Here is a 14,859-nt window from a genome sequence, read left to right on the forward strand (position 1 = left end):
AAAGAAATCTGCAGGGGACATAAATTCTCCACATGTACAGTGGGGCAGAATTCCCCCAAAAGTATCATTTATATGTTTTTCCCAATCGGACTGCTTTATTCATTATTAGTATCTGTAAAGTGCTGACACTGTGTTCAGACCAGTACAAGGCATAGAAATAAAGACTGACCCTGCCCCAAACTGCTTAACAATGGGAAGACAGCTTTATAATTTAGCAATCTTCCAGGGATTTCCATGTGGCTTCAGTAATGGATAGACCTTATGTTGGCTTCCAGCAGAGAAATGGTGTCATGGGATATATGTACCTCACGCTGCTGATTGACAGTCTCTTGAAAGCTGGGAGGATAAGAAGGCTGGGAAGCAGAAGGGCAAGATGGCTAATAGAGGAGTGAACAGGCTGGAGAAAGGAGCTCCTGCCAGCACACGACTAAACAGCCACAGCAGAGTCAATAGCCCAGGAGGGGACTGACTGATTGACAGGCTGGAAAGCCTGCCGAGATCCAGAGGAAGGTAGGAGGGAGCTCAAGGCACTGTCAGAGTCGAAGAACCCTGATCCTCCTTATCTAGTTCGAGGGGCCCTGAGCTGGAACCCAGTGGAGTGGGCGGCCCTGGGTTACCTCCCAACCCCCTGATGGACTTGGGAGTGAAGAAAGGGTTTTCAGACTCCTCGGCACCAGGAATAGACTTGGTTTGTGTCTTTTCCAGGCCCAGGAATTAGCCAGATGTTCACTCAGAAAGCAACAGGGCCAGTGTTCCCTCTAATTTTTCTCACATACGTGAGGAATGAATTTTGTTATGTGCACCAATATGGAGATGATGTGTGACACATCACCTTCATATTGGTGCACATAACAAAATTCATGTGGTGGGGGTGGGGCCGAGGGGTTCGAAGTGTGGGAGGGGGCTCAGGGCTAGGGCAGAGGGTTCGGGTGCGGGGGGGGGGGCGCGGAGAATGAAGGCTCTGGGATGGGGCCAGGGATGAGGGGCTCAGGGGTGGGCAGCGGGTTGGTGTGTGTGGCGGGGTGAGGGCTCCAGCTGAGGGTGTGGGCTCTAGGGTGGGGCTGGGGATGAGGGGTTTGGGTGCAGGAGGGTGCTCCGGTGGGGAGAGAGGACTCTACCCAGCTCTCTCTCCCCGCAGCAACACCTGGGCTGGGGGGAGAGGTGCCTCTCCTTGCAGCAGCAGCTTCGGGGCTGGGGCCGCAGGATAGGCGCTCCTCCCCCAGCTGCGACAGGTCCGGGCTGGGGCTGGGTTTGGGCTGCCCCTCTCCCAACCCCAACTCAGCCCCAGACCTGCTGCAGCAGGTTGTGGGTTGGGCTAGGTTGGGGCGGCGAGAGGGGCTCCTCTCCACCGGCCATGGCAGGTCCGGGGCTAGGGAGGGGCCAGAAGAAGGACGCCCCTCCCACGAAAGGTCCTGGCTGGGCAGGTTCCCTGAATGCCTGTGTGGCGCTAAATAGGGTGCTGCACGGCCATGTGGCCACGCAGCTTATAGGGAACTTAGAACAGGGCCTGCCCATATGGATTAAAGGGGCACTCACAGGAGCAAGAGGCGGTTTCAGGACGTAGAGCCTTCAGGAAACCCCTCTTTTTCTGTCACGCTTGGAAAGCCAGGCTGAAAAACTTGTGCTATGGGCTTTGTGAAGTTTAGCTCACTGTGCTGTTCAGGGCTGATAATGATTTGCACGCAGGGACCAGCTGTATCTGCAAAGATTACACACATTCGGTGTAGTTCTAAAAACTCCCTAATGAGAGTTACTAGAATATAGAAGCAAAAGAGACATTTCTCCTTATAGTCCATCTGATGGCAAGCTCAGCCTCACTCTGGATAATGGAGCAAGGAGGGAATTTTTGAGATATTCCCCCAAAAGAGGATTTTCAAATGAGTAAATTCTTCCAGGAATTCACAGGTAAACATGCTGCTGACTCACAGTGAGCTCAGTCCCAAAGTGCTTAGTCAGCCTACCCTTCTAGTGAAGACAATGAGTCAGGATTAAGGCATGGGTCCAGCATTTGTTTCAAAATCTATTGTAGGGAAGATTTCATTGGGCATGAGCAACAGGTTCCAGGGAGAGGAGAAGGAGCCTTCAGAGATGCAAAGCCTACCCTTCCCTGCAGCTCATGCTGGGGCTTTACAGCCTGGGCCTACACGTGTAGGTCTGTACTGCAGCTGGGCGTGTGCCTCCCAGCTGATGTGGACATACGTGCTAGCTTCACTGGAACCAGTGTGCTCAAAATAGCACTGTGGATGTTCTAGAAGCATGGACTAGCGACCCTCGCTCAGACCCAGGGGGTCAAGTGGTCTTGTGCTTGGATGGCTAGTCTGTGCCATTGCCCGTGTACGACATCCATGCTGCTATTTTTAGTATGCTAGCTTAGGTGGAGCTAGCATGTGTCCAAATACCCAGGCTGGAGGCAAGCTCCCAGGTGCAGGGTGGACACACCCTAAGACTTTTCCTACTGGCGTGGTTCATTCTGAGAAGGGGAAATTGGCAAAATCTACAATAGCAAAATGGAATCAGAAGACCATTCCATTCAGGATTCCCAGCCCATTTCCCGATTGATACACTGGAGAGTCAAGTGACATCCATCCACCCCTCTGGTTGAGGTGCACACAACTAGAGGGTTTGTTCTCTTTTAAGAAAACAGTGTTACGGGTGTGAGGCAAGGTGGTTGGATCAATGGTTCTGGTTTTAGCCCACCTCTGCTTACAACTTCTTTGTTCACGGTACACCCGGATTCTCCACCCATGAGCTGCAGCTCAAACACAAACCAAGCAATCAGCACTACTGAGTTTAGAATAAAGCCATGCTGTGCAAACTGCCTTCCTTCCAAATATGAACTTCCACCTCTTCTCTCCCATCACTTCCTCCTTCCTCAATTCTCCCCCCTTACTTGTTAGGATGATCTTCTCTTTAAATGCTGGGCCAGATCCTTGAATGATGTAAATCAACAAGCTCCATTGAAAAAATCCACACAACCACCCAAATAGAGTGCAAACAGAATCTCCTCTGCTAGGGAAGAAAGATTAATTAAGTCTGCTAGGGACTTCACCATACAGGCCTAATTTGCCTGGAAATTATGACAGCTAGCTATCACCATTTAACTAGCTAGCTAGATCCTGTGTTTCTCAGAATTCCAGTAAACAGCTATCTGCACATCCCAGTACAAATAAGAGCAGAATAAGCTAATAATGGAAAGCTTTCTTCTTTCTTTCCAGCTATCAGGGAGTAATCACATTGCTGTGTATTGGCCTACCATGCGGGCCCTGGCAGAAAGCAAGAAATAGCCTCAGTCTTATGCAAGAATACAAGAAAACATTGCTTCCTTGACCAGATGGTCAAGGAAAATTAGTTCGGTTTTGGGTTTTGTTTTCTTGGCTTTTTTTCTTTCACTTGTGTTTTACTTTGAAAATCCCCACTGGTGCAGGATCTTCAAGAGAGTGGTTTATGCTTTCAATTTCTTGCACAATCTGCCTTTGGAATTTTGCCTTAACTACATGGTTACCCACTTTCCCACAACAGCTCACTACTTAAAAGAGTACGTCCTCTCTCAGCTATTTCATAGACTTTGTTTTAAAGAGAAACTGATCTTGTGCCAGCATGCTCTCCTAGTCTGAATATGGGACAGGGGATAGGAACTCCTGAGTTAAATCTCAGCCCTGCTACTCACTCACTATATGGCCTTGACCAAGTCACTGACTTTTGCTCTGCCTCAGTTTCCCCATCTGTAAAATGGGAGTAGTAATAGTGGCCTGCCTTGAAGGAGTGTTGTGGGGAATCAGTCAGTTAATGTCTAAGGGTAGGTCTACATTGGCAGAGTTACAGCTCAGAGAGCGCTGAAGTGAAACTGCTGTTGTGTGTTCACACTGTCAGCTGCCTGAGCAATAGTGTGTTCACACTTGTGGCACTTGCAGCGGTATTCGGAGCGGTGCACTCTGGGCAGCTATCCCACAGAGCATCTCTTCCTCTTCTGCTGCTAAGAGTTGTGGGAAGGTGGAGGGGGTTTCGAGGCATCCTGGGTCCTGTCCCAACACCTTGTGATGCATTGCTTCACATCCCAGCAATCCCTGTGCTTCCATCAGCATTTGGCGCTATCTTTCAACAGTTTGTGTATTGTGCGCTCTGCCTCTTTGGTCTGCAGGAATGGATCCTGAACTGTTGACCAGTATGCTGCTCGCTCTAACACGTCACGAGTGGCAGTGGAGGTATTCCTTAAACTACAAAGGCAAGAGGAGTGCGACATTGATCTCACCACGCGTACTAGCTATGACACGAGATTGCTTTTGGCATTCACGGAGGTGCTGACCACAGTGGAGCACTGCTTTTGGGCTCAAGAAACAAACACTGAGTGGTGGCATCACATCTTTATGCACATCTGGGATGATGAGCAGTGGCTGCAGAACTTTTGGATGAGGAAAGCCACATTCATGGGCCTGGGTGATGAGCTTGCCCCAGCCCTGCAGTGCAAGGACACGAGAAGGAGAGCTGCCCTGCCATTGGAGAAGCGTGTGGTGATTGCACTTTGGAAGCTGGCTACTTCTGACTGCTACCGATCAGTCGCTAACCAGTTCGGAGTGGGAAAGTCGACATTTTCCACAGGCTATCTTCGTTATGGAAGATATCTCACTGCTGAGGGTGAACAGGGAATCAAGGGAGGGTCTTCTCCAAGACTGCGGCTTCCACCCTGGGCCCTACGTGGCTTGCCTGTGTGCAGCAATGGTCTCCCCTCCCCCAGTGACAGCAGAGTGGTGCGGGGAAGTTACAGTTAATGGGGCAAGAAACAAAGCAGCTCTGCCAAAGAACCTGCGGCATCAGATTGCCCAGTATCTCGATGCGAGTTTCCTGGAGATCTCTGACGGAGATTCCCATGAAGTGAGGGAGTCAATCAACACCTGTTCCGCCGCTCAGACGAGGCATGTGGTGGTACATGCATCATCCAGACACAAGCCTGCATTCTGCAACCCTCCTACTCCCAACAACTCGCTTCAGCGATTCCCAAAATCAAATCCGCTTACCAGAGGCCTCCTCTCCTGTTTGCGCTTCACCAACATCTGACAGCTGTGACTGGCTAGCCTCCTCCAGGGTAGAGAAGAGCTTCTGGCTGCATGCATCTCTGACCTACAAGTCGTCCTCTGCCTCTGGGTCACCTTCCCGATCCTCGTCTAAGATTTCCTCCTCCTGGCTCGGTCCACTCTTGACTGGCACACGAGACACCAAAGTATCCACAGGGGCCTTCGCAGTGGAGGTGAGGTCACGGTCGAGTATCGCATCCAGCTCTTTGTAGAACCAGCAGCTTATGGGCGCAGCACTGGAGTGGCAGTTTGCCTCCTGCGCCTTGTGGTAGGCATTCTGCAGCTCCTTCACTTTGACCCTGCACTGCAGTGTTTCCTAGTCGTGGCCCCTTTCTGTCATGCATCGTGAAATCTGTCCATAAGTATCATAATTCCTACATCTGGAGCGCAGCTGGGACTGGCAGCCTCCTCTCCCCAGATGCTGATGAGGTCCAGCAGCTCAGCATTGCTCCATGCAGGGGATCGCCTGGTGCGTGGAGTCAGGCACCTGGCCAGCTGGAAAGATGCGCTGAGATCACTGCATGCATCACTGAGCAAACAGGAAGAGGACTTTCAAAATTCCCAAGGAATTCATGGGGAGGGGCTCACGCTTGGTCACCTGCGGGCAGGGCAGTGAAGTCCAAACCGATGACCAAAAAGGCAAAAACAGGCATTATGGGACACCTCCCGGAGGCCAACTGCAGTGCTGTAATCGACCAGGGCGTCTACATTGGACTGCAGCGCTGTACCCCCGGGGCAGAAAGCTGCATGTCTCTCGTTGGGGTGGTTTTTTTACAGTGCTGCAACTAAGCACTCAGTGGCTTGGCAATGTGTACACCTCGGGAGTTAAAATGCAGAAAGCTGCTTAAATGCGCAGAAACTTGCCAGTGTAGACAAGGCCTAAGAAGTGCTAGAGGCATGGTGAGCATTTTTCTGAGAGTGGCCCAGGGTGAGATTTTGTGTGTTAATGAAGAATTATTCTTACCCTGTTTTCTATACTGTAAGTTCTGTTTAAAGATGGAGGAACGTGCCTGCTTTCCCCACTGTTCCCTGGGATGGCAGCTGCTGAATTTCTCTGCAATGCTGTGGTGAAGCTCATAATAAACTAGTCACTTTCAATTTAAAGGAGAAGAAAATGCAGATGTGTCAGTGTTAGCAGCAAACTCACTGGCTGCCACAAGTTTCAAATGTGAATAAACTGAATGCCCAGATCTCGCATTTGGATACTCAGATAAGTACTTAGGCAGGTGAACTGTGCTAATGGAATACGGAACTGCATGATTGCAAGATGATTATTAAAATACACACACCCAACGACACTCAAGCAAGAACAATGTGCTCAGCATTATGTTAGAGACATAAAGGAGAAAGATTCTAATTACAGAGAGGATAAGGAAAAAGGAAATGTTTTTGATAATCTTAAACAACACAGTTCACTTACTGCCATTTCCCATAGATCTGAATTGTGTCATGCCAACTTGATAGGAAAACACAATACTGAGCAGGAGTACTAGTGGCACCTTAGAGACTAACCAATTTATTTGAGCATAAGCTTTCGTGAGCTACAGCTCACTTCATCGGATGCATCACGAAAGCTCATGCTCAAATAAATTGGTTAGTCTCTAAGGTGCCACTAGTACTCCTTTTCTTTTTGCGAATACAGACTAACACGGCTGCTACTCAAACAATACTAAGCATTGCTTCTGGTGGGCCATACCCACAGAACCCAATATTGGCCTTTCTTCAAGCTATTTAACAGCAGTTCTACCAGAAATAGGAGTTATACTTTAGCCTTCAGTTTACTAACCAATCATTCACCACAACATGCCTTGGCTGGATTAGAACCAAGTAGGCAGCAAAATGCTCTAGAGCCAACTCCCTGAGCCATTCAGCCAGCCAAGGGGAAAGTTTGAAACCTGAATCCCTCCCTACTACTGGGAAAATAGCAGAACAGTTCCATTAGCTCAGCCAGTACAGAAGAGATCAATCACACATGGCGGGACCGCCATATCCCAAAAGCAACGTAGTGTACATATAGGTCAATTCATCTCAGTGGGAGACCGGCCACTTGGGTTATTTGTACGAAGCTGGCATGATCAACTCACAGGTCTACATAGATTTTTGAAGGAGAGGAAACAGCAAGTTCTAGACTTCTGTTCTCCTCCACTCTTCAAAGTCAGATCCCTTGGGAGGATGGGCGGAGGGGAACTATGTCAGTGCCTTTTCCACCTCGGCACCCCATAAGGCTAAATATTACACTGGCTTGCTCCTTAAGTCATCACATTCGTGGTCAAGGAATAGGACACCCAGGCCTACTTTTCTTCCAGCACCAGCATAAATCAGGAGTAACTCACCTGAAGTCACTGGAAGCACACTGTCGTACCACTGGTCCAAAAGTGAGATGAGAATCAGGCTTTGGGTCTGACGCTCAGGAAAAATGAAATCAAAGGAAAGTCAATGTAGCCCTCCTCCTAATTGTATATGCCACTCAAAGCTGCTAAACTAACACAATAGCATGGTCATCTTCAAGATTCAAGCAGAAGCAGCTATTTAACTGCCCCAGGGTATCAGCTTGGGACAGTTGTACAGTGGTCACACCTGTGTCTATCCCAGTTGGGGCTCCCAAGTAGAGCCCTTTGTGGGACTATTTTTTTAATCCCGCTCCCAGAATATCCACTCCCACCTGGTCCATGCGCTTTCCCCCCTGCCCCCCACGCCCACGCCTCCCCCTCCCCCCCACGGAGGCCTGGGAACGCTCCCCTCCCCCTTCAGAGGCTTGGGGCCAGCCCTCCTCCTGCCCGCGGGGGGGCTGCGTAGGACACTAAAATGTCTAGGGACAGCCCTGTAAACAACGCATGGAAATAATTAAAAATTTTACCTCACAGCCGATCTACACTGCTTCAACTGGAGGATATTTGTCTTTTTTTCTCTTGATCCTCTTTCAGTCTCCTCTACATAATAGATCCAACTATGGCAATATTTATTGTTCTTCTGAAGATGTTTCCAATTTTCATTCCAGAATGCTGAGAAAAGCTTTCTGTTTTTTTAAAAGGACATGACACTGGATTGTTTTAAATCTTTTTTTTTTAGGTATTGTTTAAAATCATAAAACAGCAAAATGACAATAAGAGCTTGTCTACATGAACATTAGTTTGCAGAAGCCTGCCCCTTGTCTGGGTGAACTCTGCTGATGTACACTAACTGTTTGTTAGGGTGCTTTGATCAAGTCCTCTTTTGATTAGATCGGGGTGGCCAACCTGTGGCTCTGGGGCCACATGCGGCTCCTCAGAAGTTAAGATGCGGCTCTTTAGGCACCGACTCCGGGGCTGGAGCTACAGGCACCAGCTTTCCAATGTACCAGGGGGTGCTCACTGCTCAACCCCTGGCTCTGCCACAGGCCCTGCCCCCACTCCACCCCTTCCTGCCCCCTCCCGAGCCTGCCATGCCCTCGCTCCTCCCCCCGTGCCCCAAAGCCTCCTGCATGAAACAGCTGATCGAGAGGTGCGGGGAGGGAGGGGGAGATGCTGATTGGTGGGGCTGCTGGTAGGCAGGAGGCGCTTGGAGCAGGGTGTGTGGGGGAGAGTTGATCAGGGGCTGCTGACATATTACTGTGGCTCTTTGGCAATGTACATTGGTAAATTCTGGCTCCTTCTCAGCTCAGGTTGGCCACCCCTGGATTAAACCAAAGTGCTCTAATGAACTGTTGACATGTCTCAGCAGGATCCACACTGACAGAGGTGGAAAGAAAAGGAGTACTGTTGTCATCATGAATAGGTCGGAATATGAACAAGAGGCTGCTTGGCAGCTCTCCAACACCACTTTCTACAAGCCATTACCCTCTGATCCCACTGAGAGTTACCAAAAGAAACTACAACATTTGCTCAAGAAACTCCCTGAAAAAGCACAAGATCAAATCCGCACAGACACACCCCTGGAACCCCGACCTGGGATATTCTATCTACTACCCAAGATCCATAAACCTGGAAATCCTGGGCGCCCCATCAGCTCAGGCAGTGGCACCCTGACAGCAGGATTGTCTGGCTATGTAGACTCCCGCCTCAGGCCCTACACTACCAGCACTCCCGGCTACCTTCAAGACACCACTGACTTCCTGAGGAAACTGCAATCCATCGGTGATCTTCCTGATAACACCATCCTGGCCACTATGGATGTAGGAGCCCTCTTCACCAACATTCCACACAAAGATGGACTACAAGTCGTCAAGAACGCTATCCCCGATAATGTCACGGCTAACCTGGTGGCTGAACTTTGTGACTTTGTCCTTACCCATAACTATTTCACATTTGGGGACAATGTATACCTTCAGATCAGCGGCACTGCTATGGGTACCCGCATGGCCCCACAGTATGCCAACATTTTCATGGCTGACTTAGAACAACGCTTCCTCAGCTCTTGTCCCCTAATGCCCCTACTCTACTTGCGCTATATTGATGACATCTTCATCATCTGGACCCATGGAAAAGAAGACCTTGAGGAATTCCACCATGATTTCAACAATTTCCATCCCACCATCAACCTCAGCCTGGACCAGTCCACACAAGAGATCCACTTCCTGGACACTACAGTGCTAATAAACGATGGTCACATAAACACCACCCTATACTGGAAACCTACTGACCGTTATTCCTACCTACATGCCTCCAGCTTTCACCCTGACCACACCACACAATCCATCATCTACAGCCAAGCTCTGCGATACAACCGCGTTTGCTTCAACCCCTCAGACAGAGACAAACACCTACAAGATCTCTATCAAGCATTCTTACAACTACAGTACCCACCTGCGGAAGTGAAGAAACAGACTGATAGAGCCAGAAGAGTTCCCAGAAGTCACCTACTACAGGACAGGCCTAACAAAGAAAATAACAGAATGCCACTAGCCGTCACCTTCAGCCCCCAACTAAAACCCCTCCAACGCATTATTAAGGATCTACAACCTATCCTGAAGGATGACCCAACACTCTCCCAGATCTTGGGAGACAGGCCAGTCCTTGCCTACAGACAGCCCCCCAACCTGAAGCAAATACTCACCAACAACCACATACCACACAACAGAACCACTAACCCAGGAACCTATCCTTGCAACAAAGCCCGTTGCCAACTGTGCCCACATATCTATTCAGGGGACACCATCACAGGGCCTAATAACATCAGCCACACTATCAGAGGCTCGTTCACCTGCACATCCACCAATGTGATATATGCCATCATGTGCCAGCAATGCCCCTCTGCTATGTACATTGGTCAAACTGGACAGTCTCTACATAAAAGAATAAATGGACACAAATCAGATGTCAAGAATTATAACATTCATAAACCAGTTGGAGAACACTTCAATCTCTCTGGTCACGCGATTACAGACATGAAAGTTGCAATATTACAACAAAAAAACTTCAAATCCAGACTCCAGCGAGAAACTGTTGAATTGGAAATCATTTGCAAATTGGATACAATTAACTTAGGCTTGAATAGAGACTGGGAGTGGCTAAGTCATTATCCAAGGTAACCTATTTCCCCTTGTTTTTTCCTACCCCCCCCCCAGACGTTCTTGTTAAACCCTGGATTTGTGCTGGAAATGGCCCACCTTGATTATCATACACATTGTAAGGAGAGTGGTCACTTTAGATAAGCTATTACCAGCAGGAGAGTGGGTTTGTGTGGGGGGGGGTGTGAGAAAACCTGGATTTGTGCTGGAAATGGCCCAACTTGATTATCATACACATTGTAAGGAGAGTGATCACTTTAGATAAGCTATTACCAGCAGGAGAGTGGGGTGGGGGGAGGTGTTTTTTCATGCTTTGTGTGTATAAAAGATCTTCTACACTTTCCACAGTATGAATCCGATGAAGTGAGCTGTAGCTCACGAAAGCTTATGCTCAAATAAATTGGTTAGTCTCTAAGGTGCCACAAGTACTCCTTTTCTTTTTGCAAATAAAGACTAAAACGGCTGTTACTCTGAAAACTGACAGAGGTGGCAGGCTAGTGCAGGATAGATTGACAACCCATTTTAAAACCAACTAAATGTTCACGTAGGCAAGCCCTAACACAGTTAAATAATTCACTTCAATCAATAGTTTATTAATGTTAATATTTCACCCTGTTACCTGAAAAGCGCTTTACCAGAGGCTACTCTGACTTCAGAGGATCAGCCACTGGATCTGGTGTGGGGGAAGGGAGTAAAACTGGTTTAAATTTACCCACCAGTGGGACCTCGTCACCTCCAAGCACTCCTTTCCTGGAGCGGAGCTGAAGATCTGGCCCTTGGTTGGTCATTTGCTCTGAGTGTCTTCTGCACTAGGTCACCTCAGACCTCCTTTAATCCAGTCCCGGGACATTTGAAGAGGCTCAGCTGTGACTGGATGGAGGGGGCAGCAGATTAACAGTGAGAAAAAAGGGGTGAGCCTCCACTTGAGAACACCAGGACTAGCCACATTTACTGCCTCAGAGGACCTGAACCAAACACAGCACCCTCGCAATTTGAGTGGCCTCAATGTACTGTCAACCTGTCATCCAGCCTGCTGCGCCCCCTGCACTGTGCATAGTGAGTCCAGGGCAATAAGCTCATCCCTGACAGCAGTCCTGTCAGCTCGCTACACAACACAGGCCTCCACTAAAATCCTCTAACCTTCTCCCTTCCAACAAACATCTCTGCAACATGCCAATCCTTTGCTTCTCTGGGGGATGAACTGTGAGAAATCTGAATAAAAGTCCTAAAGGGACATATGGAACTAAGGGGACTGCTGTGAGAGCAGGGGCACTGTCTGTGCTATGAAGGGCCCTTTGACCAGATAAACTGCAGAGGGGAACTTGCATTTTTTCTCAACTCTTTGTGGCTGCTCTCCAGAGCGACTCTTAGCAAAGACTAAGCCCCAGAGGAATTTAGGAATGGGGGAGGGGAGATTGGGAAAGAAAGCCTAAAAGAAAGACCAGATTTTGATGAACTGCTGACTGCTAAAAAAATCCCCAAACTAGGTTTTGTTTGAGTTTAATTATGATGACCAAACACTTCAGCTGGTGTTTATTATGCAGAATTACTAACAAAACTGAAAGGATGCGCATCAGGAGAAAACAAATCTAATTGCTAAGCACTCTATGTACTTGGTCCTAAATCACTCCTAGAGAAGGATGCTAAAGAAGAGAATTTTATGAATTGATTTAATAACTGCAGATGCCTTAGGTTGTGGGTTGTCTTGGCCAGTAAATCCGTGTCAGACAGGTGATGTGAGCACACTGTGTTAGAAGAGCTGAGAACATTTATATACAGAATCATATCAAATCACAGTTTACAAATGGATTGATGAGCTCCATTTCCTATGACCTACCAGCATGCTGAAGGCAGATTCTGATCTCTTTAATAATGATGTAAATCCCAGTTACCTCTGCTGAAGTCAAGAGAATTAATTCTCTGATGCAATGGGAATCAGAATCATGCCACTGTGTATGCATTTGTCTCATTAAAAGCACTCATTAAAAAGTGCTGGGGAATGTGATAGAGCGTACTCTCATTTGGCCTAGGCTGTACTCAGCAGCTACTGCACACGCAATGCAGCTTCCATTGATGCATCTTAAATGGAAGCAGACACTAAGGCCTTGTCTACACTGTCAAGTATTTTCACTAAAAGGCAGCTTTTAGCGATGAAACCGCAGAGGTGTACACACTGCAAAGTCACTTTTTGAGACAAAACTCCTCAGTTGCAGCACTGTAATAAAACCACCTTGAGGTAGAGTGACCAAATGTCCCGATTTTATAGTGACAGTCCCAATATTTGGGGCGCTGTCTTATATAGGTGCCGCTTATCCCCCAGCCTCCGGCCCGATTTTTCACCCTGGCTATCTGGTCACCCTACCTTGATGAGAGTGAAAAGGCTTTTCGCGCAAAATTTTTCTCGCCATAGTGCCAGTGTATTGCTTGCTTTTCTCGCTGTAAGTGGCCTCCGGAGGTGTCCCACAAGGCCTGCGGTGACCACTCTGCTCATTGTTGTGAACTCTGCAGCCCTGCAGGATGCACCTCTCCCCTTTCAAAACTCCATTCTGACAGCCGGTGTGCCGCGCAGTGCTGCTCTGCTCCGGGAAACAGAGAGCCAGTCATTACCTTGGAACACTCCTGCTGTCTCCCACACTATGAACACAGAGGCAGGCAGGCAGGGGTGGATATAAATATATGTGTGTGTGTGTGTGTGTACTGTCTGTCCCCCTGCCATACACACATGCTCCCTGTCACACACTCTCCCTCCCCCCGACTTCAGTCGAAAAGCAGCTGGCAATCTAGTAGGATGCCCATGGAACAATGGGATTGAGAAACCTTCATCATGTGATGCTGTACCTGCCCCATGAGGCATTGCAAACCCTTCCCAAAGCACCCTGCCACCAGTTGCACAGTGGGATAGCTACCCACAGTGCGCTGTTCTCCTTGTCGTTGCAAGAGCTCCAGCAACACAAGGAGCACAGTGTGGACATGCAACAGGGGTTTAATTAAAGCACTTTAATAAATGTGGTATAACTTTCGGCAAAAAAACTTGGCCTAAACTTGTTTTGCATGTTGTTTAGCTCCCTGCAGCTTTCTTAGATGTATGGGTGTTCAACAGTATGATGTATAAAATGACTGAAGAGCTCAGTAAATCTCCTACCAGGCAGGGGTCCAGACAATTAACACTAGTCACAGTTGTCACAGTTGGCTTGGCAGCAATAGTGCTGGAACATATTAAAGAAGTTCTGTATTAAAATCACAAATGAATTTGATTCTCCATAGTTTAAATTCCAGGGTATTACTAATTAAGAGGTCTCTTGGTTTTTGGTACTTTCTCTCCCTCTATGTGTGAAACTTGCAAGCTGCTAATTGTGTTAGTACATTCTAAGACAGAGTCTGTTCTCAAAGCAATTCACAGAGAGAGAGACTCAAAGCAATACTCTAACAACAGAAACAGCACCCAGAGACTCCCCGCCCTTTTGTTGTATTAACAATTGTGATTAAAATAGAGATAGAGGATGTATGTGGATGGATGCTTGGTGTGGATAATAACTGAATGATCAGGGAGGTGCCAGCCCAAGAATCCAGTGTCCATCGGCTGAAGAAGGTGTCAAGTGGAAATAACCAGAGGACCCCCCGGAGGGCAGACTGGAATCCACCCAACAGCCTCAAGAATGGGAGAACCAAAGAACAAGATAACATCTTGGAGCCGTCAGGAATGTGCTATCTGCGATTGATTCAGCAACAGCATGATGAAGCAATTCCCACAGACTGGCATAGGAAGAAATTCTGATAAAAATAGACTCTAAAAAGTGAGAACTTTGGGGTCTGATTCTGCAAACCAACTTCCAGGAGCATCAGATGAGCATCTGACAAGGCCCTGCTCTCTCCTCATGTCCAGGCCACCTGGCCAGTGGCTTGGCATGAGCAACTCTAAGGCTGGTAACTATGATAACAACCTTGCAGAACCTGTGTGTGTGTGTGTGTATGTTTGTATGAATGAATGTGTGAATAAATATGAGATTGAATGGAATGTTATAACTATAACTAACTGCTTACTATGATTCTTTCTGTATTCACAGTAAATGTGGTATTTTGCCTTTTTCCCTTTAATAAGATCCTGCTGGTTTTTATTTTATTGGTACAACAATAGGCCCCTTTGTTGGCATTCTCACCTTAGAGACCCAGGGCTGACTGGGCCATTGAGATGACACTCTATCTCTTCCTCTCTAGAAAGTTGTGCACATCAGGTCAAGGTTGGAGTATTTACATTAGCAGGACATTATGGGGAAGCTTGAGTTGTCACTTCCTGAGATGCACCCA

General features: G+C 48.0%; 1 protein-coding gene across 4 annotated transcripts; it reads left to right on the forward strand.

The window, feature by feature from the left end:
* Positions 1-310: 310 nt before the first annotated feature.
* On the forward strand, positions 311-10,969 carry LOC144929482 (uncharacterized). 4 transcript variants are annotated; one of them, XM_078848932.1, is made up of 2 exons: positions 311-510; positions 8,705-10,969. In XM_078848932.1, the coding sequence occupies exon 2, from the start codon at positions 8,815-8,817 to the stop codon at positions 10,573-10,575; it is 1,761 nt and encodes a 586-aa protein (XP_078705058.1). In that variant the 5' UTR covers positions 311-510; positions 8,705-8,814; the 3' UTR covers positions 10,576-10,969. The 4 variants fall into 4 exon arrangements, with proteins under 4 accessions (XP_078705058.1, XP_078705060.1, XP_078705059.1 ...); XM_078848934.1 differs by having other exon boundaries at positions 8,766-10,969; XM_078848933.1 differs by having other exon boundaries at positions 8,769-10,969.
* The last annotated feature ends 3,890 nt before the right edge of the window (positions 10,970-14,859 follow it).

Source organism: Lepidochelys kempii, chromosome 15 (genome assembly GCF_965140285.1).
Source record: "Lepidochelys kempii isolate rLepKem1 chromosome 15, rLepKem1.hap1, whole genome shotgun sequence".
In the NCBI taxonomy this organism is placed as follows: domain Eukaryota; kingdom Metazoa; phylum Chordata; order Testudines; family Cheloniidae; genus Lepidochelys; species Lepidochelys kempii.

Excerpts from the sequence above, each read along its gene's own strand:
- LOC144929482 (XM_078848932.1), top strand. The coding sequence starts at position 8,815 with ATGAATAGGTCGGAATATGAACAAGAGGCTGCTTGGCAGCTCTCCAAC.